Source organism: Eucyclogobius newberryi, unplaced genomic scaffold (assembly GCF_026437365.1).
Source record: "Eucyclogobius newberryi isolate DKJ021-1_F unplaced genomic scaffold, fEucNew1.0.hap1 SCAF_7, whole genome shotgun sequence".
In the NCBI taxonomy this organism is placed as follows: Eukaryota; Metazoa; Chordata; class Actinopteri; order Gobiiformes; family Gobiidae; genus Eucyclogobius; species Eucyclogobius newberryi.
Genome location: NW_027316389.1, coordinates 16,423,250 through 16,447,688, shown reverse-complemented (window position 1 = coordinate 16,447,688; position 24,439 = coordinate 16,423,250). Strand labels below are relative to the sequence as shown.

The following is a 24,439-nucleotide window of genomic DNA, read 5'->3' as shown; positions in this document are numbered from 1 at the left end:
AATGTTGGTGTTGCAACACAAGTAGATACAGAAGTAAAAGAACAGATAACTTATAGAAAGCTTTAAAAAAAATAGAAAAACTCTTATAAACAAAACTCCTATAGACAGAACCTCTCATATTCTTAATAAGGAATAGAGAGAAAAAAAAGGGAAAAAAATGAAAATAAGATAACGTAAGACAAAATAATAATAATAATAATAATAGTGGCAAAGTAAACACTCTTATTTACAGCAGTTATATGCACATGAATATGACATTGTGTATGAATATGACAGTATTGCACATGATTAAGTAAGTATTGCACATGATTAAGTAAGTATTGCACATGATCAAGTCAGTATGGCACATGAATATGACATTATTGCGTATGAGTATGACAGTATTGCACATGATTAAGTCAGTATTGCACATGATTAAGTCAGTATTGCACATGATTAAGTCAGTATTACACATGATTAAGTCAGTATTGCACATGGTTACGTCAGTATTGCACATGGTTATGTCAGTATTGCACATGGTTATGTCAGTATTGCACATGATTAAGTCAGTATTGCATACGATTAAGTCAGTATTGCACATGGTTATGTCAGTATTGCACATGATTAAGTCAGTATTGCACATGGGTATGACAGTATTGCACATGGTTATGTCAGTATTGCACATGGTTAAGTCAGTATTGCACATGGTTATGTCAGTATTGCACATGATTAAGTCAGTATTGCATATGATTAAGTCAGTATTGCACATGGTTATGTCAGTATTGCACATGGTTAAGTCAGTATTGCACATGATTAAGTCAGTATTGCACATGATTAAGTCAGTATTGCACAAGGTTATGTCAGTATTGCACATGGTTATGTCAGTATTGCACATGGTTAAGTCAGTATTGCATATGATTAAGTCAGTATTGCACATGGTTATGTCAGTATTGCACATGGTTAAGTCAGTATTGCACATGATTAAGCCAGTATTGCACATGATTAAGTCAGTATTGCACATGATTAAGTCAGTATTGCATATGATTAAGTCAGTATTGCACATGGTTATGTCAGTATTGCACATGATTAAGTCAGTATTGCACATGATTGAGTCAGTATTGCACACGATTAAGTCAGTATTGCACATGGGTATGACAGTTACACGTGTTCAGGGCTAACAGTGTTTGTTGTAGAGTCTGACAGCAGCAGGAAGGAAAGTCCTCTCCTTCACACAACTATCTCCACTATCTCTGCTCCTCACACTCGTCCTCACGACGTCTAAGGACAGAACAGTTTTGTAGAGAAGCAAGTTGACAACTCCTGCAACATGTTTATTACCAGCACACTTCTTCTATAGGTGACAGCTCGTGCGTTTCAGAGCTGATTCATGCGCAATTGCCTCAGCTGCAAGGTCTAAAAGCCTTTACCGCCACTCTTTTGTGGCAGAGACAGGCTTGAGCTGTGGCAGTAATAATAGAGCTCCTTTTCTGTTCAAACCCTTTCAGTGGAAATTGCCCTTGATTTGATCTCCTGCTGTGAGAGAAATGACAAGTCCAGGGAGCCTTCTTTAGACACATTACAGTCCGGCCATTCCTCTACAATTCATTTCATTTTTACACAAATGACTGTGTTTAGTTCTGTAAGGCGAGGCACTGCAGGTGAATCAAAAGGGGAAGAGAAGAAAGAAAAATAAACGTCAGTGGTTTACGTACTTAAGTGTAAGAAATAAAAGTTTTTCATCGTGTTATGTTTGTCTTCTTGTGGAAAAATGACAGAAATCGCACACATTTGGGAGGTTTAAATCAGTCGTTTTGTTGACTTCTAAGTTACAAAAATTAATTATACTTTTGGATAATTATTATTATTATATACAGTATTTGGGCAAACTGACTGAAATCTGGCCTAAAAATACAATTTTCACCAAATTTTTGGGAGTTAAAACGTGAATAAATCAGGCTTGGAATTAGATCTCAACAAATCTCCCCGTATAATCCGTCAAAATGTCTTAAAGATTGTAAAGTTCTGTGTGTGTGGCAGCTTAAAGGGCTGATCTTTGTGTTCCTTTTGGAGAAAAGTGCATTTGGAGAAAACCTTTGGATTTACAACGTCCCACACAACTCAAATGGAATAATGACATAATAAAACATCTTTAGGGGCCGTGTTTTGTTGGTTCCATGTGAAAGCGTGTGTTGACAGAGCAAAATGTGTCTCAGCAGGAAGCAAAAAGTTCCAGTTAAAAGACCAATGGAGATAAATCTGTAATTTTAATTCAATTACCAAAATCCCTACAAAAACGTGCCTTCTTACAGTGAGCGTGCAGCTTCTTCACAGATACTGCAGCTTCAATCAACCAGGAATCTGTTAAATCTGTTTTTAAGACGTGTTTTAATCTTTTTTTTGTAGGTTCTGGTTCTGGGGGGTCTGGTCCTCACATCATCTAAACTCCATAATCCAACCAGCATGATCAGAAGACCACCGTCACCAGTTATGATGATTTCAAATGACCTAAACTTCTTTTTCATTAGCTTAATATCTGCTGAACATCATCAAATTCCCATTCTAAACGCCAGACAAATGTTATAATGATTATTTGTTTTTATATTGAGATTTTGAAGCATCTTTTCCTGTTACGTAAAGCACTTTGAATGACTTTACTGTACGTATTGTGCTTTACAAATAAACCTGCCTCGCCTCATCAATAGACCTTTCCTAGCACACTGTCAATATTTGCTAGGTATTCTCTTGTTGTAACTTTGCAGACAGACAAACATTTGACCAATTTACAACATGCTTTAATGCCAAAATGATACAGAAATATGATTAAGGATGCAAAACGTCTTACATAGAATAAACTTGCCTCGCCTCAACAATAGATCTACTCAAACAGTATAAATAGTGGGCTATCAATCACATAGATCTCTTCTATGTATACTCTATGATCAATACTGAGAAAATAAATATGTATATCACATAATTAAGACACAACGGTGTGTTTTAGAATGGTCTTGATCTATGTCAGAACTAGAATGAACTATATTGTCTGAAATAGAGTGCTTGGAGGTGATGCCAGTGGAAAAATATCATAGATTTATTTGGATTCCATTTTTTTTGAAGCGTCCTGAACCTATTTCTGTACCAAATTAAAAGCAGAACAAGCACCATTACCATAGTTACAGAACCACACAGCGGCACGTGCATTATCTGCCACATTATAGACGGAACTTAGAATCTGATTTTGGTTTTAGTCTGTGTCATGTTACGCTTTTATCAACGACATCAAAAAGTGTGCCACGACTTTATAAAAAGGTTAAAAAACACTGATTCAGGCTGATCTGTTACATCACTGCAACATCATTCTCATCTGAATTATTATATTGTTTGAACATAATCTACTCTGAACACCCATTGTACATCATTTTCATCATACAAACATAACATTATCATCAGCACGTCCTCATAATCACACCATCTTTATACTTTATCGTCTGGTCATAATCTGAGCAACATCCAGTCTCACTTTCTCATGACTCTCTTTCTCACAGTTACAGATGGATTCCGTGGCGTCAGGTTTGGTGTTTGCAGCTCTGAACACGTGACCAGTTTGACCTTTTCTGAAAAAAAAACAGGTCTTTGTTAAAGGTGCACTGCGTAACCTGTCTCCTGGAGGATCTGCTGCCACCTGCTCGTCTCCATGGAGATGCTACAGCTTTGCCCGGAAAGTCCCACAGTATTTAACGTTCTGTATCGATCGCCATGGAGACCAGCAGGATGTTTGTGCAATAAAAGCGTCTGTAGTGGAATTAGTGCGAGATAGAGACGCTCAATGCCATACTGTGGAACATTCCAGGCAAGTTAAGGGACATCTCTATGGATACAGGCAGGTGAATGGGCCTCCACAGTAAACCTCTGAAGATGAAATACAAGCTGGCCATGTACATGAGCAAGACACTTAACCCTGCGGAGCCTCCTGATAATAGCCTGTCTTGTTTATCTATTTGTTTGTACTGTTTTTAAGATTCCCCTGAAACTAATCATCTTTGTTTACAGACCAAAAACAGTCTCTAGAACTACAACTGAATCTTTTCTACAAATACAAATGTTATGAAGCAGATTACTCATAAAACAGTTACACTTTCAGACACAAGTATTACACAATCACTTTGAACAGGTTTTATAAACTTCACAACCATAAATCATTGGGCCTTTAGCGCCCTCATCTGGTCTGTGGAGGAACAGCAGTTGAGGTCAGCCCTATGTTTCCCAGACCTGGGTTAGGGTTTGGATTAGGGTTAGGGTTATATGCTGCTATTTGATGCTGTAAAACCATACACTTACACACTACTATTGGGGACGTGGAGCCTGAACCAGAGGCCTGTGCTAGTATGTGCAGGTACAGGGGAACATAGGCACACACCCGAAGCAGTTCCAGTCATTATTAGCCCTAAATATAGTTAATTTTCCTTCATGTGTTTTCTAAAGGTGCTGTTCTCCATTTGGGGTCCATCACAGACTCTTTCACTGTGGGACATTTGTTCTCTGTCAGTGACAAAAAGCCCTTCCGTGTAAATTATGAATGATAAATATGACTAGATATTAGATGCATAATTTATCTGTGTGAAATTAATTTGGAAAATGCAAAAATCCCATTTGTTCTGTTTTAAATAATAAGTGAAGCAAATGTTTAAAATTAGACTTATTCCATTGATCAAAGCCCAGAAAACCCTTCATTATGTTCTGTTCGTGTTCTGGGCTGCTCACGGGGCCAATTATGTAGTCTCTGAGGGGCGTTTGATCTGAACAGAGAGAGCACTGCAGCAGCACGTGTCTGTTGTAAGAATACAGGCTAGTGACGTCACAGAGGCCGCATGGCAATTCAAGAAATACGTGACTCAGCACATGTGTATGAACAGTGAAAGGTATTTAGTTTATCAACCACTGAACTACAAAGTAATGTCTTTCTCATCAGAATAGTGTTAGATAAATGGGAGATATGAATAAACATAAACGTTGTGGTGTGAGAGAAAGAAATGCCTAATGCAAATTAATATTGAATCGTGATGCGGTGACATTTTTGTCTAAATCCCTGAAAGTACTGTATTTTTAGAAATACAAGGATATACATATTAGGCATACTACTCCATTAGATACATTCGGCTTGATAATTAAGTAAAATGATCAAAAGAACAAGACTTTCTGTCCATTTGAAATAAAACATTAAAACATCTCGTTAAACTTAAAATAAATAAAACCAAAACAGAATCTTATGTTGCTCGATTTAGGAAAGAAGTATCGTATTCAAATTTGCTTAAATGAAGATAATATACTGTAATTTATCTGGGTAATTCTAATTTAACCTGGATATTACTTTTTGTTTGTTTTTATACTGTAATATCAATTCTCCTTCTTGACCACCAGAGGGAGATATTGAGCAAGAAAGTGTCCTTCATCGTGTCCTTCAACTACGTAATTATAACCGTGTATCACTTCAAATATTTGACCTTTATCAACTTTAAAACGAGTTCCTTGCAGTTTTTATTGTCACTGCACGTTTCCACGAGGCTTTTTGGTAGAAGTTTAGTCATCATTAGTGCAGCAGGAGCAGAAGAAGTGTCCTCATCCCGATCTAAACCGCTCTCCCTCTGATCCGAGGCCGTGTCAATGTCCCGCCGCCACATTCACGGCTGGAGCCCGGCCTCATGTTTCACACACACGGGATTATTGCGGTCACATTTACGGTAAGAGCCGCGTGAGGACGGATGAAGACCGGCTGTGAGCGCGCGCCCCGATCCTTGTGCCGGGAACCGAGGGCGCGCGCCCGGGACACTCACTGCATTTCATTCACATTATTCATTCAGTCATGTCTAGGGTGACCAGATTTAAAATAAAAAAAACTGGGACACACCCGGGTTGGGATGGGAAGTGATTATAAAGGTGAGTTAGTGTATAATCTGAGAGACTTTTATCAGTGGAAATGAGTGCATCTTTTGTGTTTTGGTTATTCTAAGGCCAGATTTTCTCTAATTTGGCTAAAGAAACAATATATTCTTTTATTTACTGTTGGCAGGTCTCAAAGTGGTCAAAACTGGGACAACTGGGACATGTATTTAATAAAACTGGGACAAATCAATGGTTTTGGATACATCTGCTGGGACATGGGACACATGGCTCATAACTGGGACCGTCCCGGGTAAATAGGGACGTCTGGACACAGGGCTCATAACTGGGACCGTCCCGGGTAAATAGGGACATCTGGACACAGGGCTCATAACTGGGACCGTCCCGGGTAAATAGGGACGTCTCACCCCATGTCATGTATCAGAAGTGAGTTATTATTTACTGTTGTGTACAGTAATGTAGTTTTTGGATCACATACCTTGATTTCTTCTTGACTAATATTTAGTTTGGAGTAACATTTCTCTCAAGTTGATTCTTCCTCTTGATGTCACGATTTCAGTTCATTTTAGTCCAATAATTATTGTGAGAAAAAAACATTTTACATTTTAAGATTTTACAATTAATGATTATTAACATAATGGCCAAAACAACAATTACAATCCTTTTCGTATCATCTTATTTGACATAAACGGCAAGATTTAAAAAAAGGCGCTTTACGTTTAGGAAAAAGTGAGCAGAAAGGACTAAAACCGTCACATTTCTTTTAACTGAACTATAAAAAGATCTCATTTAGTTTGAAAATGTTCACATTTCCATAAATTGAATTGAAAAAAACAATGTAATTTTACTTTGAAAAATGTCCCAATTATAATTCTTTAGTCTTTACGATTATATTGTGACCAAAATAACTACAATTATCGATGAACCTAATAATCTTGAAATCCCTGGTTCCTCCTGGGACCACAAGACACAGAAGCTTTACATTAACAATATGAAATTACATACAGTTTTACTCTAACAAATGACTCTTATACGTGAGCAGATGTTTCTTGGAGCTCTAACTTTGCACTTCTACTTGAGTCATATCATTTTAAAGTAACTGTAAGTCAAATATTCTGCAAATTCACATCCTTTTATAAACTCTTATGGTTGTTAAAATAAATACACTCGAGTCCCAAAAGACCATCAAAAATACATTTAATGCCGACATCACACAGTGCAAACCAAAAGGCACATTTTGTTCACTTTATGACCTATAGAAAGTAAGACATCTGGCACTAGTATTTACACATAAATATAAAAACTATCATTCTTAATAACCATTTGTTAATAAATCCAGGCAAGAGAGGTAACTAAACTATCAGTGGGGCAGTATGTAAACATTTGCTTATACTTTATTTCAGGCAGAACACGGATGCAACACAGCGAGGTTAAGACTGCAGTTGGAAGAGGAAACTGTGGATGTGCAAATTACACCGACTTCCTAGTTCACGTCCACAATGGGCCTTTTCTTGCGCCGCGAAAATGCTAATTACACCGCGATACAACTGTCATCTGGATGTTTTTGGCAGGTACGCCCGATCAGAATTGAAAGGAAAACCACAATTTACAGAGAAAAACGTGCAACTAATTGGTAAAACGTCACAAAATGGCTCCAGACAGAGAGAAGTCGTGTTCACAGAGTTATAGAAATGTACATTATCATTTCAGATGGAGGAGAGGAGACAACAGACATCTCTAAAGCAGAAAACTTGAACGGATTTGTTGCTGTTATTTAGAAATTGCCACATTATTCTGAGCCTTTAACGTCCTTTCTCTTGACAACAATCGCGCCTTTATGTATGAATGCATGAATCCCACCACTTTTTTTAATACTAGAGAAAGGATAAGCTCGCCCTTCAAGTTATGTTTCTGACAGACAAGACACTGAACTCAGACAGTTTTCGTTTCGCGTGGACGAGCCCAGTAATTACATTCGTATTCGACGTAAACCGGGACGAAAACCGTTGCGATCTCCAGCTGGTTTATGGGAACTAAATGACCAGCGGCGAACTGTGAGCGACAAAGCGCGCGGTCCTCCGGTAACGGGCCGGTTCCTCAGGACGTGCTGCTCCTCTTTCGGGTCCGCGGCCTCCTCTTCAAGATGTCCTCTTCCTGGTCACTTTCACAGTCCCTCTAGACGAGCACACGGGGGGATTACAACCTCCACAGAGCGTGTTTGCAACATAATATTACACTGTGTTCCTCAAATGCTTTTCCTGTTGCTAGTTTTGGCAGTAAAGTGGCCTCTATTGTTATATTAGCAATAGCTAGAGCACCGGGTCTCGAACTTATATATTTGGCTTTCTGAGCACCACCAGATCTAAACCAAGTCTATAACAGGATTATTAAAGGTCTAAACTAGGACTAAACCAGGTCTAAACTGGGACAAAACCAGGTCTAAACTAGGACAAACCTTTGCTTTACCAATTCTAAATAAGGACTTGACCAAAAGAGGATGAAACTGTGGATTCAATTGAATCTAAATGAAGCAATTATTTGACTTATCGTTCACGTACCACAGTTTGAGAAAGTGAAACGCTGGAAAAAAAACATGTAGCGTATGTTCCGGATAGGTCTTTTTTATTTTTTCATAGTTTGTGCAATTTATACTCCAGAGCGATTTATAGTCCGGAAATTACGGTAAAATTGTTCTTTGAGGTTTTATAAGTGAGTATTTTGTGTTACTAAGACAATTATTAGTAATGCCAATTTTCATTAAAAAATATGCTTTATTATTATTTTTTATATTATGGGAGTTTGTTCCAAAATTCTGCTTAAATTAAAAAATAAAAAAAAGTTTGGGGTAAAATAACACACTTTACTGCATCTGCATCATAACTTCTCATTGTAATCACGTTGTAAATCCATTTTTAGAAAGAAAAGACAGAGGAAGTTGATGGTTTCAATAGCCAAACCGTGTAACGTGTTTGAGTTCTCACCCCGTCCTCCAGCACCTTCGGACTCTTCTTCATGATGCGCGTCAAGTGATTACACAGCGCTACAATTCTGAACGACAGCTGCAGAAGACACACACATACAGGCATTACGTGTGTGCGTGTGCGTGTGCGTGTGCGTGTGCGTGTGCGTGTGTGTGCAGTACCTTCCATCGGCGCCGGGCGTACTGTCTCTTAAAGTTCTCCAGGTTGACCACAGACAGTCTCTTGACCATGGCCTGTCGAGGGTTCAGAGGCTGCGGGGAAACGGGAACGTCAAATCACTGAAGCTACAAGTGGCAACGGTAAACACAGAGGTAAAGTGCGGGAGAGCTCTGAAAACAGCTCTGAAAACAGCTCTGAAAACAGCTCTGAAAACAGCTCTTAAAACAGCTCTTAAAACAGCTCTTAAAACTGTTTGACATAAGCTCTTAAAACAGTTTTATTCAAGTTCTTAAAACAGTTTAATTCAAGCTCTTAAAACAGTGCGACGATCCTTATTCAGGGCACGTTTATTCTTGTGATCGCAGTGCGAACAAAACATCAACATTTCCAATAAATAAATACATTAAGAAATAAATACAAGTGCTCAAGTTTTTCAAGTTCATGTTTTTTGGATAAATTAAATTAATAAAAAGAAAAACTCTTTGGGTGAGGAAATAAAAGTGCAACACCGTAACAATAAAACATCTAAATAAATAAATTAACATAATGGATGATGTTCCAGTGAAAAACAAACTTTACAAAAGAAAAACGTTTTAAATAATAATATAAGCAGTTGTTTTCAAGTGTTATTTAGCACAAAAATGTGCTTAAATTAAGTTAGATGTATCAAGTGTAAATACAACTGCGATTACTGTTAATAATACTGTAAAGAAAGATGTATTCGTACACAATTTAATTCAAAGTGCTTTACATAGGAGGAAAATATGTATATTAAATGTACTTTTGCAGGTTAAGCTCTATTTTACTTCTAAAATATAGTTCAATATTTGAGCGACAACTTTATATTTATCCAAACCCACATAACAAAAACAAAGTACATTTAAATCAATAAAATAATAAATAAATGGAGCCTTTGGGAGTAGGACGCAGTACACCAGTGCATTCTCTGTCCTTCTGCTTTCACTGGTGCATAAATACATGTAATTATGAGTCCAATGCTTCTTGGAGGCACAAAATCATGATATTAAGGTGTCGTTTTATCCCTCTGTGGGTTTTGTGTCCCCGTAATCTTCTCCGAGCCACAGCGAGGACGGGATCAGCCCCGCGTCCAGCCTCAGCGCGTCCAGCCTCAGCGCGTCCAGCCTCAGCGCGTCCAGCCTCAGCGCGTCCAGCCTCAGCGCGTCCAGCCTCCTCTGCCTCCGCCCGTGGCTCCTCCCGATGCCGTCCGAAACCACCTCCACCTCCCTCACGCTCCCCCGCAGCGTCCTCCGACTCTCCTCCACCCCCGCGAGCACCCGCCGCGCCTCCGAGAGCCACCCGCCGCCGGCCGCGCCCTCCTCCTCCACGTGCCACGCCTCTCCTCTCCTCTCCGGCGGGCGCGGACGAGGAGAGCCCGGATGTCCCCCCGCAGCGCTTCCTGAGCGCCTCCGACCTCCGCCAGCCCGGCCTCCAGCGCGTCCGGCTCCTCCGCCAGGCACGACAGTCGCTCCAGGTGGGCGTGGGCGAGGTCGGGACAAGGCAAGGGGTCGTCGTCGTCGAGTCGGTCGGTCTCCTCTGGCGTATGGCGGCGGGACTTCAGGATAAAAGGGCGAGGGGGACACGGGGTCAGAACGGCAGTGTTGGCTCTCAAACACACGCGGTCAACTCCTCCAGGTTAGTGTCAAAGGTCAAAGGTGAAGAACGCCACCGCAGACACTCGCATGCGTTTAGAGGAGGGCGGGTTCGTTCAGTTTAGTGCTTTTCCAAGTCGAGGAGGATCATTTTATCGACGTTAAAGCTTTGAACTTGGCGTCAGAAATCATTTGAACAAGTATCAGTGCAAAAAAGTCACAAAAACAAGACTAAATGTGTCGAAGTCGAGAGAATCGAGACAATCGGCTGTGGAGGTCAAATATAATGTAATTCATTAAGTTTCTCTTCAATGTAGATTTACTCTTGACTTAAGACACTTTTTTCCACCTACACACTTCTGCTACTGCCTCTGTGAGACTCTGAGTGACTGACAGCTGGAGTTAACCAATCACAGTGAAGCATGAACTTTCTGGAGAAGCAAAGGACTTTTGTTCACGTCTTCAAAGCGATTTAAATGTACAAAGTTTACATGAATCGTAATAAAAATGAAACTGCTATTTTCTATGTGTGAATGTGTGATGGTAATATGATTGTATCTCACTACAAATACTTGAGCATCTGGAGTTATGATAAATAATATTAAAGCCAGATTGTCATTGTTGTTTTTTTAAAATAAAAAGTGTGGCATTGTTGTGTTCTGGTGTATTTTTTTATTTTACATATTGTTTTATGGAATGTTTTATTGGCATTTTATTTGCATATTCTGTTTTGTTTGTTTGTTTGTTTGTTTGTTCAATCTGTATTTTGTTTTAACATTGTAGTCATGAAAAATAGTTTTTCTTATTGGATTTTCCCTGTATAAGTAAATGTTAAATAAAATAAATAAAATAACGCTCATCCCACAATCAATTATGTGAAAATATGTGTAAATAAATTCCTAAAATTCATCTTTGGTCTGCGGTATAACAATATTAAATGTAATTCTGAATGAATTTCAAGGAATATTGCTTTTCCGTTTACTGCAGCTCAGCACTCAAACTTAAGGACATCCACTTTTTCTATTGGTCAGTCTCTGTTATGTTCTGAGTGATTGACAAGCGAATTTAACCAACCAAAAGTCAGTGTGTGAACTCGGCAGCTTTAGAAAACGGCAATGCTAGATTAAAATCGTGACCTGAGAACATTTGAATATGAACTTTTGTTACAAGTCGCTGAGCTCTAATGTCAACACATTTCTGCTTCACTGTATAATAATAATATAGTATAAAATCTGCAGCACAAAGCATTTTCCCCTAGAGAAGGGCGTGGTGCAGCGACAACACAAAGTACAGTTTGTGTTTGTCTTCCAGAGCAAATATTCAGTTAAAGGGCGTGAGAGCGAAACATGTATTTGGGTTTAAGAGATAAGACACTCTTTCAACAATGTAAAGATCCATTCAATATTTAACTGTGTTTCAAACTAGACACTGCGTCACTACATCATTGCAGAATGTATTATATTATCGAACAGTTTAGTGCCTCCACCACCACGAAAGAGGGAAAATATGTTTTCAGCAATAAAAGGCGAGGCAGAAAAAACATCGGTGTAAAAATGTCATTAAAAACAGACCAAATGATGAGAAAATATGTGACGCCAAATCCTGAGCAAAGGAATTGTTGCTTTGTTTATAGTAAATACAATACAGTTCCAAAGAGACTAATAATAATAATAATGCAATGGATTAATACAAGTGTTTTATTCTTACACATAATTCATTCTGCAAGCATAGTCTACATATTTTTAAACTATTATTTTATTTTATTTATTTTATTTATTTTATTTATTTTATTTTATTTTATTTTATTTATTTTATTTATTTTATTTATTTTATTTATTTTATTTATTTTATTTATTTTATTTATTTTATTTATTTTATTTATTTTATTTATTTTATTTATTTTATTTATGGATTGATTGCATTTATTGTATTTATTTATTGTACTTATTGTATTTATTGCATTTATTGTATTTATGTTGTGCCTTACAAGTTCCTTTGTGAATTTTGGATCACTGAAAATCATAAAAACCCTTTTCTGATTATGAAAGCGCTTCACTCTATTCCCAGTGGTTCAATATTTATCCTGCGGCCATCGCTTTGAAAAGATTCACTTTAGTCAAACACTTGCTGATTTCCCTGATCAGGTTGACGTGAAAACAGATAAATGTCATTGTCGGACGTAGACTAGCGAGTGAAACAACCGAACATGCTTCAAGTGAGCCGGAGACAGCCAAGTCTACCTTTATCCAGGGATGGTTCAGGGTTTCCTCTATCGTCATCCGTTTTCTAAAGGACAAACACAGAAATAACACATAAACATAACAACATACGACATAAACAAACATAAACAACAAGGTCAATTCAGGTCAAGAAAGTGGATAAATGCATGTAGCCATAGTTCACTTGTTTGTGTGACACAGGGCTCATAACTGGGACCGTCCCGGGTAAATAAGGACGTCTGGACACAGGGCTCATAACTGGGACCGTCCCGGGTAAATAAGGACGTCTGGACACAGGGCTCATAACTGGGACCGTCCCGGGTAAATAGGGACATCTGGACACAGGGCTCATAACTGGGACCGTCCCGGGTAAATAGGGACGTCTGGACACAGGGCTCATAACTGGGACCGTCCCGGGTAAATAGGGACGTCTGGACACAGGGCTCATAACTGGGACCGTCCCGGGTAAATAGTGTCAATTCAGGTCAAGAAAGTGGATAAATGCATGTAGCCATAGTCCACTTGTTTGTGTTACAATAAAACGGTTGTTCAAAGTATTTCCACATGTTTTCTGCCGTTAGATCCACATTGTGAGTAAAAGTGTATTTGTAAAGCACCTTTCACAGACACAAACGCTTCCCAGTGGCACAGAAATATGATAATGTTTAATACTAAAATAAAGAAGGGTTTGCTGTACCTCGTGTCTTTCTCCAGGAGCTGTGTGATGAAGCTCTTGGCCAGTTCACTCGTGTTGCTGAACAGCTCGTCGAAGTCGTAATTCACCCCGGAAATATTCCCGAGCGTTTCCTGCTTGGTCTCGCCGAGGAAAGGCGACGCTCCGCTCAGACTGAAACAGGACATTACGACATTTAACATTTCATACAAACATCTACGAATCTGGAGACAAGTGTGGCTCCATCCTCAAATATACTGTATTTTCTGCACTATAAGGCGCACTGTCAATGAATGGTCTATTTTCAATCATTTTTCATATATAAGGTGCATTAAGCGAAACTAAACGTGTATCACACAAAATCGCTTCGAGGTCAGTGAGCACAACCAGAATTAATCCATATATAAGGCGCACTGGATTATAAGGTGCACTGTCGTTTTTTGAGACAATTAAAGTGCATTTAAGTAAATTTAAGTGCGCCTTATAGTGCAGGAAATACGGTAATTTCATCTGTGCAGACTAGTTTTTCCTCTGCCCACTCCTCCTTTTGGTGCTACTCATGCTTTGAGTGAATGACAAGTGACTGAACCAATCACAGGGAAGTAGCTTTGTTAACGCTGTGCTATTAATCAAAATGTAAGTGAAACATTCAGTCATTTCAAACGGTCAATAATAAACTAGAGACAAATACGGCTAATCTACTGTCTGCAAATGTGGTTTGAAAAGAAAATGTACAATTTTTGTGCTCTTTTGTGTCTTGTTTATGTTCATAAAACCTTTGAAGCGTTTATTTATTATCCTGTCGAGACAAATTATCTCTTCATTTGTTTTATTGTTTTAAAATAACAGAAGAAAAATATATGCTTTGTTTGTGCTGTATTGGCTGTCTCCACATTGAAGATTAAGCTGGGCAATATAAAACGTTTTTGATAATAATATTAATATTATTTTGAGGATAAGCAAAGTTTGAATCCCAAGTATATATTTATAGTAAAAAATGCTACAAAATGAGCCCATAAAAATTTAACTAAAAAGGTAATAAATGAAGGTATAATGTGATGTTTGTGCGATTATATCTACATCTGATAATTAAACCACAACCAATACGTTTAAAGACATGTTTTAGCACATGTCTGTTCAATTTACATATTGTGGTCTGAATATCGTTATCGGGACGCTCCAAAAATGATCGAGACATTCATTTTGCTCAACCTCGTCCACCTCCGTTTAAGACCGACAATAGAAATCGCGTTAGGCACTTGTGGCCCTACTGTGGCGTCCACGTTCATTCACGGCGGCTCCACTCACAGGATGTACGTGATGACTCCGATGCTCCTGTGGAAAACAAACACCAGTTAATGCTCCGCTATGTCACCCTGGCCAGCGGCGGGCCGAGGTCGCTCCGCTCTCACCACATGTCCGCCTCCAGGCCCAGCTGCTCGTAGTTCACGATCTCCGGCGCTGCAAATAGACCGGGCATTAGACACGGAGCGGTTAAACGGATCGACGGGGGGGCGCCGCGGAACATACCCACGAACTCTGGCGTGCCGAAGATGTTCTTGAAATCGACGCCGGGTTCGATCCTGTGGGCCAGTCCGAAGTCGATGATCTTGATGCGGGGCAGGGGCACGTTGCGGTCGAGCAGCATGATGTTCTCAGGCTGAACGGGAAAAACAAGGGCGGACGGTTTGAGAAGGAGCAGGAGCAAACAGAAGTCCCACAAGACGAGACATGACATGACATTGGGCAACGAGAACAAGAGACAAGACACACCACAGATTTAATTCATACACACACTTATTTCCTGTGTATTTTATATCACATTTTCCTGTGTATCGTGTATTTTAATGGTTATCATGCTTCTTGCACCTTTCAGCTGTCTGACCTCACGTATATTGGTGTTCCAGGATTGGACATTAAGGTAGGGAAATCAGCTTTCTCCACCCTCTGCACCTTGTACTTGGAGTAATCTCCAAAAAGACTTAAATTGGAAGCTCTAGTGTCACTTGATAAGTTAAAGAAAACTATAAAAAAGTCTTGTGATTGAGAATTTAGTCATTTTTATGATGTAATAATTTGTGATTTCCTGTTCTGTGTTGATTGCCTTGACTAGGTCTTTGAATCTCAACAGGAGCTCCTGGTTAAATAAACTTATAAATAAATAAATAAAATAGAAAATAGGTTCAGTTAGACAGCTGAAGTGTGCACTAAGCATGATAATAATATATATTTAGTTCACATTTTAAAATAAACACTAAAAATGATATACTAAGGTGTGTAGTATACGAAATAAATGCATTCATAAAGACATGAATTAATTAACGATCATCTTTAATACCCATTAAAATATAGTACTCATTAAAATATAGTTATCGGACATTTTACACAATATTTTCTAACATTTTAATGCAGTGTTGTGAGGCCTAATCTACAGTACAATACAGAGTAATGGTGTTAATTGACTTGTTGGCATGTTCCTGACTCCATGCTCTCACTGACTTCGTTCGGTCGACCTTTAACCTTTTGTGAACCAATTAGTTTTTGGATCCAATGAACTCCACAGCTCTTTGACTGAATGTGGGACAGAGCGTACAGAGCAGTGTGGCAGAACCTTCAGCAGCTCTTTTGTCTTTCAGTGTACGTGCCACGTACTCAGAGCAGAGTTCAGACAAGTTCACAGGCGATGAATATAAGAGCAGATCTGGGAGTTGTTTTTGTCCTCGAGGCGACGGGTTTGTTGTGCGTGGTTTGTTGTATGTGAGGGGGGTTTACCTTCAAATCAAAATGAGCGATACTTTTGGAGTGTAGGTACCGGACGCCTTCCAGGATCTGTTTGATGAAGCGTGTGGCCTCTTCCTCACTCAGAGACTCCTTCTGGGACAGGAAGTCAAAGAGCTCTCCTCCAGAAACACTTCACACACAGACGCACACATGTTGGCTTTGTGGGAACACTAAATTCACTTACAAATAAATGACCAACTTTTTCGTATTTGTTCTAGAGTATAAAGAAAAAAGTTTTTTTTAATTGCCCATTTTAAATATATGCCTGGCATGAAATGAACCAAGGATCAAAGTCTGATTTTTAAAATGTGATGAATGTAAACGTAAATTTGTGAGACATTTGACATTGTGATTTTCAATAATATAAACACTATGATTTGAGTTTTGAAAATTTTGAAAACTTCCATCTCTTCAAATCTTCTCCATTCAAAATTGTCTATGGCAACAGTGCAAATGTATTGTCTCATTTTTATGGATTTAGAAATGCTTTGTTTGATGAGATGTTTTCCCATAGTCTTGAAATGTTTTGCTATGACAACATGAAAAATGTCATTGTTATTTAATTTAAATGTATATAAATTGGCTTTATTTAGAAGCAGACTCATTTATTTAAAATAAGTTCATGTATGTTTGAAGACTAATTTAAATGTTTGTCCAGGACATATTACGTTAATGGTGTCTTGTGAAGGGCTGGGCATAAATATATCCAGACACAATAATAAAAGTCATGAAGTCACATGGAGGAACACGGGTGCTCACAGCTCCAGGATGAGCACCACCTCGGTGCGTGTCTCGTACACGTCGTGCACTGAGATGATGTTGGGATGCTGCAGCTCCTGGAGGATGGACACCTCCCTCTGGATCTGCTCTCGCTTCACTCCTCGCCTGCTCACTCGACTCAGACACTTCCTGATGAACTTGGCTGCATACTCCACACCGCTGCTCTTCTCCCGGCAGCGCTTCACGATGGCAAACTGCCCACTGCAGGAACACAATAAAATATATGATATAAGACTCAAAACCTTTTTATGTAGTCGAGTCTTTTAATTACATTTGCTTTAGGGACTGATTTGACTGTATATTGTTGTATGTGTATCGCTCACTGTACGTTTTTTGTGTTTTTATTGTTTTATTCTGTGTTTTTGTGAAGCACTTTGTGACTTCTGTCTGTAAAAGGTGCTATACAAATAAAATGTACTTACTTACAGTATAAACAATATTGCAATAGTAGGCTTATGTTTTCTGATTCAGACTAAGGGTGACAAAAAAAATGTATAAATCAATGCTCAGATATTATTACTATTATTATTATTAGTAGTATTATCATTGAAACTGGAATCAAAACTATATAGTAATTTTAAAAGTTATTGATTCTGAAAAAGAAAATATTTTTAGAATGGTCTTGAAAGTATGAGACCACACGGTGAAATGAAAGAAACAACAATTATTTTGTGTTTTTTTAGAATCAAAATATGTTAAATCAAAATGCAGTTTGACATTTAAATGAAACACTGCTGTGGAAAATGGAAGTCTGTGAATGTCAGTTGGAAATCTAGAGCTGGCAGTTTAATCAAGAGCAGCAGCCAAGTAAAGTCAGTGTGGTTTTGTGGTTTGGAGCTCGGAAATAGGAAAAAGGACATTTTGCAAGCTTTTAAGAATAAAATCAAACAAATCATGATGAAGAAATATGAAGATTATTATTTTTTTTGTTAATGGAACTTTCAGCAGTTCAGAGGTAGACACTTCTAAACTGTTCACTGAAAAGTGTATTTAAAAACAATCAAAACTCCATTGCAAACATTCTAACGTGCAAAACATAGAGTCTTGTACACAGGATACAATTAAATCTGCACTTACATTTACCCCTCTATCAATCATGCAAAATATCACTGTTGTTTAGCGTTATTGATATCAAAAACAGGAAACAGCTTTCAAGGAAGTTTAGAAGGAAGCCGTGTGTCAAAGTGACTAGTAAAGTCGGTAAAGACTTCCTGTTTTCTGGGCCACTGCCTCCGCCACCTTCACTCCACTGGAAACATCTGATTGACAAACTCTAAACGCTCTGACAATGGAAAGCCGCCTGTGTTGTCACTGACAGAGCGAACTTAGAAGTGTGAAGACTATTTCCGAAACAGTCGCCTGGTCAAAATGTGCGGCACGGAGGGAGAGATTATCACTACAACACAAGTCAGTCTGGGTGCCGACTGTGCCACGTCGTCTGCCCTCGCCATAGCAATATGTAAACTCAAAGTCAACGACCCACTTTGGCGACTGTGTACACAAAGTCAAAAGGTACATGCGGTGCAATATGAGCTTTGGCCCGCTGCAGTTTGACTATTTGTTTTATTTAGAGGCGAATTCAACCCTGACAAAAACAATATGACAGATCCAGATGCTGTTTTGGACTGAAGAAATACCACAAAGTCACCGTAAACATTGTTCTGTGGTCATAAAACAAAGAGCGAGAATTCTAGTCACATTGTTTATGCCTCTGAATGTCGTTTTGTCGTGATTATACCAGAGTTTCTAAACAGTTTTTGCAACTTGTGTTTGGTGACGTGCACTTGGCCAGATCTCTCATGCTAAAGAGATGTAGCATTCAATGGGTTTAAACTGTTTGGATAAAGAATGGACACGTGAATAAAAGTCACACGGTGGAACACGAAGAGTTCTGCATAAAAGAGGAACAGAATTAAAACGTGTAGCGTGTGAAATGTATTTATGGATTGTATGGTGGATGTAAAACCTGTGCAGTCTCTTCGCCAAATGGTCAGCGAGTGAACTGCGAGTCCACTTCACAGAATAAGATCAAGGGTTTCAAAGCATCTTGGGTAATATCCCTCTGATGGGTTTCACAGAATGCATGCACGCCTCAAATTAAAAGAGAGGCTGTGTTCTTGTACCGTCTTGCATCATCATGTCGCTCGTGGCCTAAGAATAGAGCACTTTCCCTCTGCTTTTGTGGAGGAAGATAAAAAGGAGGAAGCTCACGAACCGCACAAGTGGAACATGGAGTTTCTATATGTGAAACACGTGACCTGCAAAAGCACACGTGTGAAGCGTTATTTTAGCGGAAACATTGATCAAAAAAGCTAAACAATTATTACGTTTAACCTGGCTCTGTCATTCCTTTGGCGAGTCTTTTATGTCTGATTTTTATAATTTGATACTATTTATTATAATTAGTTATGAGTTATGCATCAGAATCCTGCCCCTCAGTACGGGCTTTAGGAGCTTTGAGACGTGACGATCTGAAATCTTTACCCGGAGGACGTGTTTGAAAGAGCTACTCTGGTTCAGATCACTATCATAATGTGTGAACTGAAGAGGAGCCTGAGTTGCTTCATCAGCACACAAAACGTAAAGCTCCAGGCCAGGGGCGAGGGGGAGGGAGGGAGAGAGAGGAGGGAGAGGAGGGAGAGGAGGGAGAAGGAGAGAGGGAGGGAGGGAGAGAGAGGGAGGGAGGGAGAGAGGGAGGGAAAGAGAGAGAGGGGAGGGAGAGAGGGGGAGAGAGAGACAGAGAGCGGGGGGAAGAGAGGGAGAGAGAGGGGGAGAGGAGGGAGAGGAGGGAGAAGGAGAGAGGGAGGGAGGGAGAGAGAGGGAGGGAGAGGGAGGGAGAGAGGGAGGGAAAGAGAGAGAGGGGAGGGAGAGAGGGGGAGAGAGAGACAGAGAGCGGGGGGAAGAGAGGGAGAGAGAGGGGGAGAGGAGGGAGAGGAGGGAGAAGGAGAGAGGGAGAGAGAGAGAGAGGGAGGGAGAGAGGAGGGAGAGGAGGGGGAGAGAGGGAGAGAGAGAGAGAGGGAGGGAGAGGGAGAGAGGGAGAGAGAGAGGAGGGGAGGGGGAGAGAGGGAGAGAGAGAGGAGGGGAGGGAGAGAGGAGGGAGAGGAGGGGGAGAGAGGGAGATGAGAGAGAGGGAGAGAGGAGGGAGAATGGGAGAGGGGAGAGAGAGGGGGAGAGGGGGGGAGAGAGGGGCCTGGCTTCAACCAGACTGAAGTGTGCTGCTGAGCGGCGGACTGGGTGAGGACTGTGTAAAAGTGTAAATGTCTTGGTTGATCTTCCAAGTATCACAGGAAGTGACATTAAGAAACACAAGAGCAAAAATAAAATGTTAACTTTTGTTTGGATCACGTTTCAGTTATTTTGTTCAGCAGTAGATTCGTTTCTGCTTCTCCTTAGATGTTTTCTCTGCTCGATGCCAATAATTTGACCCTTCCCAAACACACTGACAACTTTTCCATGACCATGGGATTCGTCTTTCCACATGGTTGATTCAGAAATGAGAAGTCGGGTTTGAGCTGAAAGACAGTTCTCCAGCAGGAGGCTCGGACCTACTGCATTTGCTTTGTTGAATCCAAGTTCGTGACTTGGTTTTAGGACAATACAGTTTTTCATCTTGCATTATCCTTTCCTAATTATCCAACCTGTACTTGGTAGTGATAAGCTACAACTGAAGCCACACCGGGGTAGACAACAGAAAGGTCGCGGTGTGGAACCCGCTTAAGAAAGACATCGGCCCATTCGACCACCACAAAACACACAAACATAGAGACGTCAATATCGAGTTTGAGTGTTACGATTATACACACAGGTGGGGCAGTACATCGTCTGCAAAATGGTGTCTATGTAGCTTCTGGTTGAGGGGCAAATGCTCTATCAACTGAGCCTCTGGAAGTGTCCCATCTGTCTGCGAGGAGGGGGGGGTCCGACTGTGGACCTGGGACCACCATCTCTCCACACGCTTTCCATCTCCAACAGCTGCAGGTCATTAGGCACCACCACGTTTGAGCGATGGCCCCACGTGCAAAGCTCTCACACGAACCACCTCCGGGCCAGAATCGTCACGGCACAAAGCAAAGGGAGGTCCACTCGTCAGTCGTCCCCCCTGAAGCCTTTCCGTCAATAGCGAGTGTGATTTTAAGTTTTAAAATAAGGATTAGGTTCATCAACGCATCAACGTTTGTCAGAAAAGTGAAATATGAACCGCTAAACTGAGCAGATGCATTTCAGGATGTTTTTGCAGTGTTTGTTTGGTTTGAACTACAGGGTCAACTGGTTTTATACGGACGACATATCAGGTCGTTGTTTACAGAGTACGTTCTACAAAGCCACTGCAGTAACACAATCTGACAAACAACCTGAGCAATCGCCCTTCTAAGGACAACGCAGTCATCAATGGCATTTCCATCCAAAAAGTACCATATTTTCCGGGCTTTTCATAGTTTGGGCCAGGGTGCGACTTGTACTCCAGAGCGACTGACATTACGATGTGATATTATTCGTTATTTTGACAGTGACAACCACAAGAGGGCGCTCTAGACTCAAAGCGACGCAGAAGAAGAATCTGCACTTCCTCTTCCTCTGGAGTTTGTGGAGTTGTTTAGAAGTGACACAGAGGAAGAAGAATTCAATGGATTTAGTGATTTGGGGTAAAACTGATGCTTTGGTAAACTTGTTAGCATGTTCTTTATGCTATAGTTATCTGAATAACTGTTAATATGTTACGTTAACATACCAGACACTTACCACAGTTCTGTCTGTGCCTCATGTAGCTGATAGCGTTAGCATACATACACCTATTCATCACGTTCTTTAATCTAATAATGTCTGTTTTAGATTTTATCAAATAAATTTCCCACAAAAATGTGACTTATACTCCAGTACAACTTATATATGTTTTTTTCTTCTCTATTATGCATTTTTGGTTGGTGCAACTTATACTCGGTAATACGGGAGTGGGTCATAAGATTAATTTCAGATGTTTATTTATAGATTACTGTATTACCATGTAGATATCACGTACCAATGTGCATATTTACATTCCTCACAATCCTTACTAACATATTTCATACTTCATATTGATTAATCTTAATATTTAATTTGATTTTGTCTCATTAAAAACAATAAAAAGTCAGTGCCATTTAAAATACATAATAATCCAGTTTCTTCCTGTGAGGATTGGATGTAGACACATTTTAACTTGCTTATTAACCTATATCCCTGACCATTAGAACATAGTGACGCCATCAGCCACCAATTACCCAGAATCCATTTTGCAGATCATTTGGGGCAGAAACGATGGTCACAAAATTTGGAAGCGTTTTCTTTTATTTTTGCTCAGGCATGCGAGTAAACAATGACACTTCCTGTTCCTCCTACGGCCCGTGCACATTCTCCGGAGTTGGACTCAATTTGTCCTCGTGTCCTTCTAGAAAACAGAACGATTGCTGAACCCTCTCACTGATACGCCTTTCTTGCTTCTCGACAGCTAATTTCTGTTTAAATATCCACGGAGACGAGCAAGTGCAAGCAACCAAGCCAAGTCACACTCGTTTTAAAAGGTATTTTTGAGCAATAAAATCACCTGAAATGAAACCGTGAAATTGTTTAAGCGCTGAAAACTGAATCACAACATGTTCTGTGGCGTTAAACAATGTCTCTTTCAGACTGGCTGCAGGGGCAGACCTCATGTGACCATCACTCACGGTAATAAAAGTTACAAGTCGAAGTATGTGAGCATGACATTTACTCTGTCAACAAGAAGAGAGTGTGAGGAGACTCCCTGCTCAGAAAACATGACAAAAACAGACGGCACAGTTGCACCTCTGGCCTAAAGGTTGGAGCAGTTGCTGGGTAAATTAAGAATAATTCAAACATTTCTTTTTTTTTACAAATGTAGCCTGTGCGATATCGTGGTCAGGGTGGTCAGGTTTTCAAAGAGCAACAAGTGACCAAGCAGTTGAAGGAAACAAAAATATAAAATGTATAAAAATATATGAAAAATACATTGAAAAAAGTAAAGAAACTAGTGAAAAAAATTGAAAAACTACTTCTTAACAATAATTTAACTGTTAACAGCCTGTATCACAATCATTACTGGGTGTTTTATTGTGAAACAGACCTGAATTTAGGCTAAAAATCACCTCTTAACACACAAAAGTTACGCTCAGAAGCCAAAAAAACAAGAAACGCAAATGTACAAAAGAAGTAACATGGTAACTCTGAAGTATAACCCATTTTAAACATGCATTAGACAGATTTTCTTTCAATGTCTGAGGACCAGGTTCAATGGGCCACTACAAAATCCCCGTAATCCCACTCCCAATTCCTTCGCAGGCTTTCCTTTCCCTCCTCCGTCGTTATTGCAGCTGTCGCTCTTTTCAGCAGAACATTAAGCGGCGTTCCATCAGGGCGTGGTCACGGTACTGTCCGGAGATGACGCGTGACCTCATCCAGAATCACTTGGATCCGTTGGCGGCCCGTTCCACACCTCTCGACCCTTCAACTCAGAAGGCAGACAACCCACTTCCTTTCAACGAGAGACTTACGAGACAACGTTTCCTCTGTATTCTTCTTCTTTTTTTTTTTTTTTTAACCTCTCCTGTCATAACTGCAATGAAACACTTTGTCCCAAGAGTGTTCCAGCTGGACACGCAATCACAAAGCAGAGTGCAAAGACAAACGAGGGGCAATGACAGGAACACAACTGATTTGAACTCACGACTAGAGAATTTTGTTTTGAAGTTGTGCAAAATTTGAATATTGTGCGAATATTGGGTGAATAAAAACACAAAATGACATACAATCGTCTCAAAATGCTGCAAAAAGCCCAGTTTACACATAATAAATTGGCAAAAGCTTATACTATAACCTTGATATTTGTGCATTGACAGTTCTCTCACGTTTGTCTGACACTTATCCCTCACCGAACACACTTTCGAACACATTGACAAATATAGTCTTACCTCCCCAACGCCTCTCCCATCTCGTAAAACTCTTCTACGTTCTGTTGCTTAAAAACAGCCATACCGGACGTCCTCATTGATGTGGTTTTCCTTTTGATAGACGACACTGAACTTGGCTCGTCTTTTGTCTCCTCCGCGTAGTCTCCTTGAAAAACAGAAAGCATAAGCGCACGTCAAAATTCTGCCGCTCCAGAGATGAAAATGTTTATCACAAGTTGGGACAAGCAGAACGCATTCCAGCGGTAAAGACTTTCACCTTTGTGCCTAGGAAAAAACCCACTGTAGGTTTCCGAGGAGTGGAGTTCTCTGACAAATATGGGCTAAACCGGTGCTCAGCGTTATGACATTGTGCTTGGGGAAAGATTACAAATATCGGGTGGTTTTGGGTAATTGGGACACGGCG

The 24,439-nt window shown here is 39.9% G+C and overlaps 1 protein-coding gene across 1 annotated transcript; it reads right to left on the bottom strand.

Annotated features, from left to right (window-relative positions):
- Positions 1-7,054: 7,054 nt before the first annotated feature.
- dapk2b (death-associated protein kinase 2b) lies at positions 7,055-24,181 on the bottom strand. The gene is made up of 11 exons (XM_072435261.1): positions 24,037-24,181; positions 17,057-17,278; positions 16,289-16,427; positions 15,047-15,176; positions 14,929-14,977; positions 14,825-14,851; positions 13,541-13,690; positions 12,865-12,910; positions 9,017-9,106; positions 8,856-8,933; positions 7,055-8,049 (listed from the first exon to the last, which is right to left on the bottom strand). Exons 1-11 carry the CDS (start codon positions 24,111-24,113, stop codon positions 7,972-7,974), a joined length of 1,086 nt encoding a protein of 361 aa, XP_072291362.1. The 5' UTR covers positions 24,114-24,181; the 3' UTR covers positions 7,055-7,971.
- Positions 24,182-24,439: the final 258 nt, after the last annotated feature.

What these genes read in the sequence shown, in the direction of transcription:
- dapk2b (XM_072435261.1), bottom strand. Translation starts at nt 24,113, where the DNA reads ATGAGGACGTCCGGTATGGCTGTTTTTAAGCAACAGAACGTAGAAGAG. An exon ending in GTGGTGCTCATCCTGGAGCT is followed by an intron (nt 16,428 to 17,056) that starts GTGAGCACCCGT and finishes CTGTGTGTGAAG; the next exon opens with TGTTTCTGGAGGAGAGCTCT. An exon ending in TCGCTCATTTTGATTTGAAG is followed by an intron (nt 15,177 to 16,288) that starts GTAAACCCCCCT and finishes TTTCCCGTTCAG; the next exon opens with CCTGAGAACATCATGCTGCT.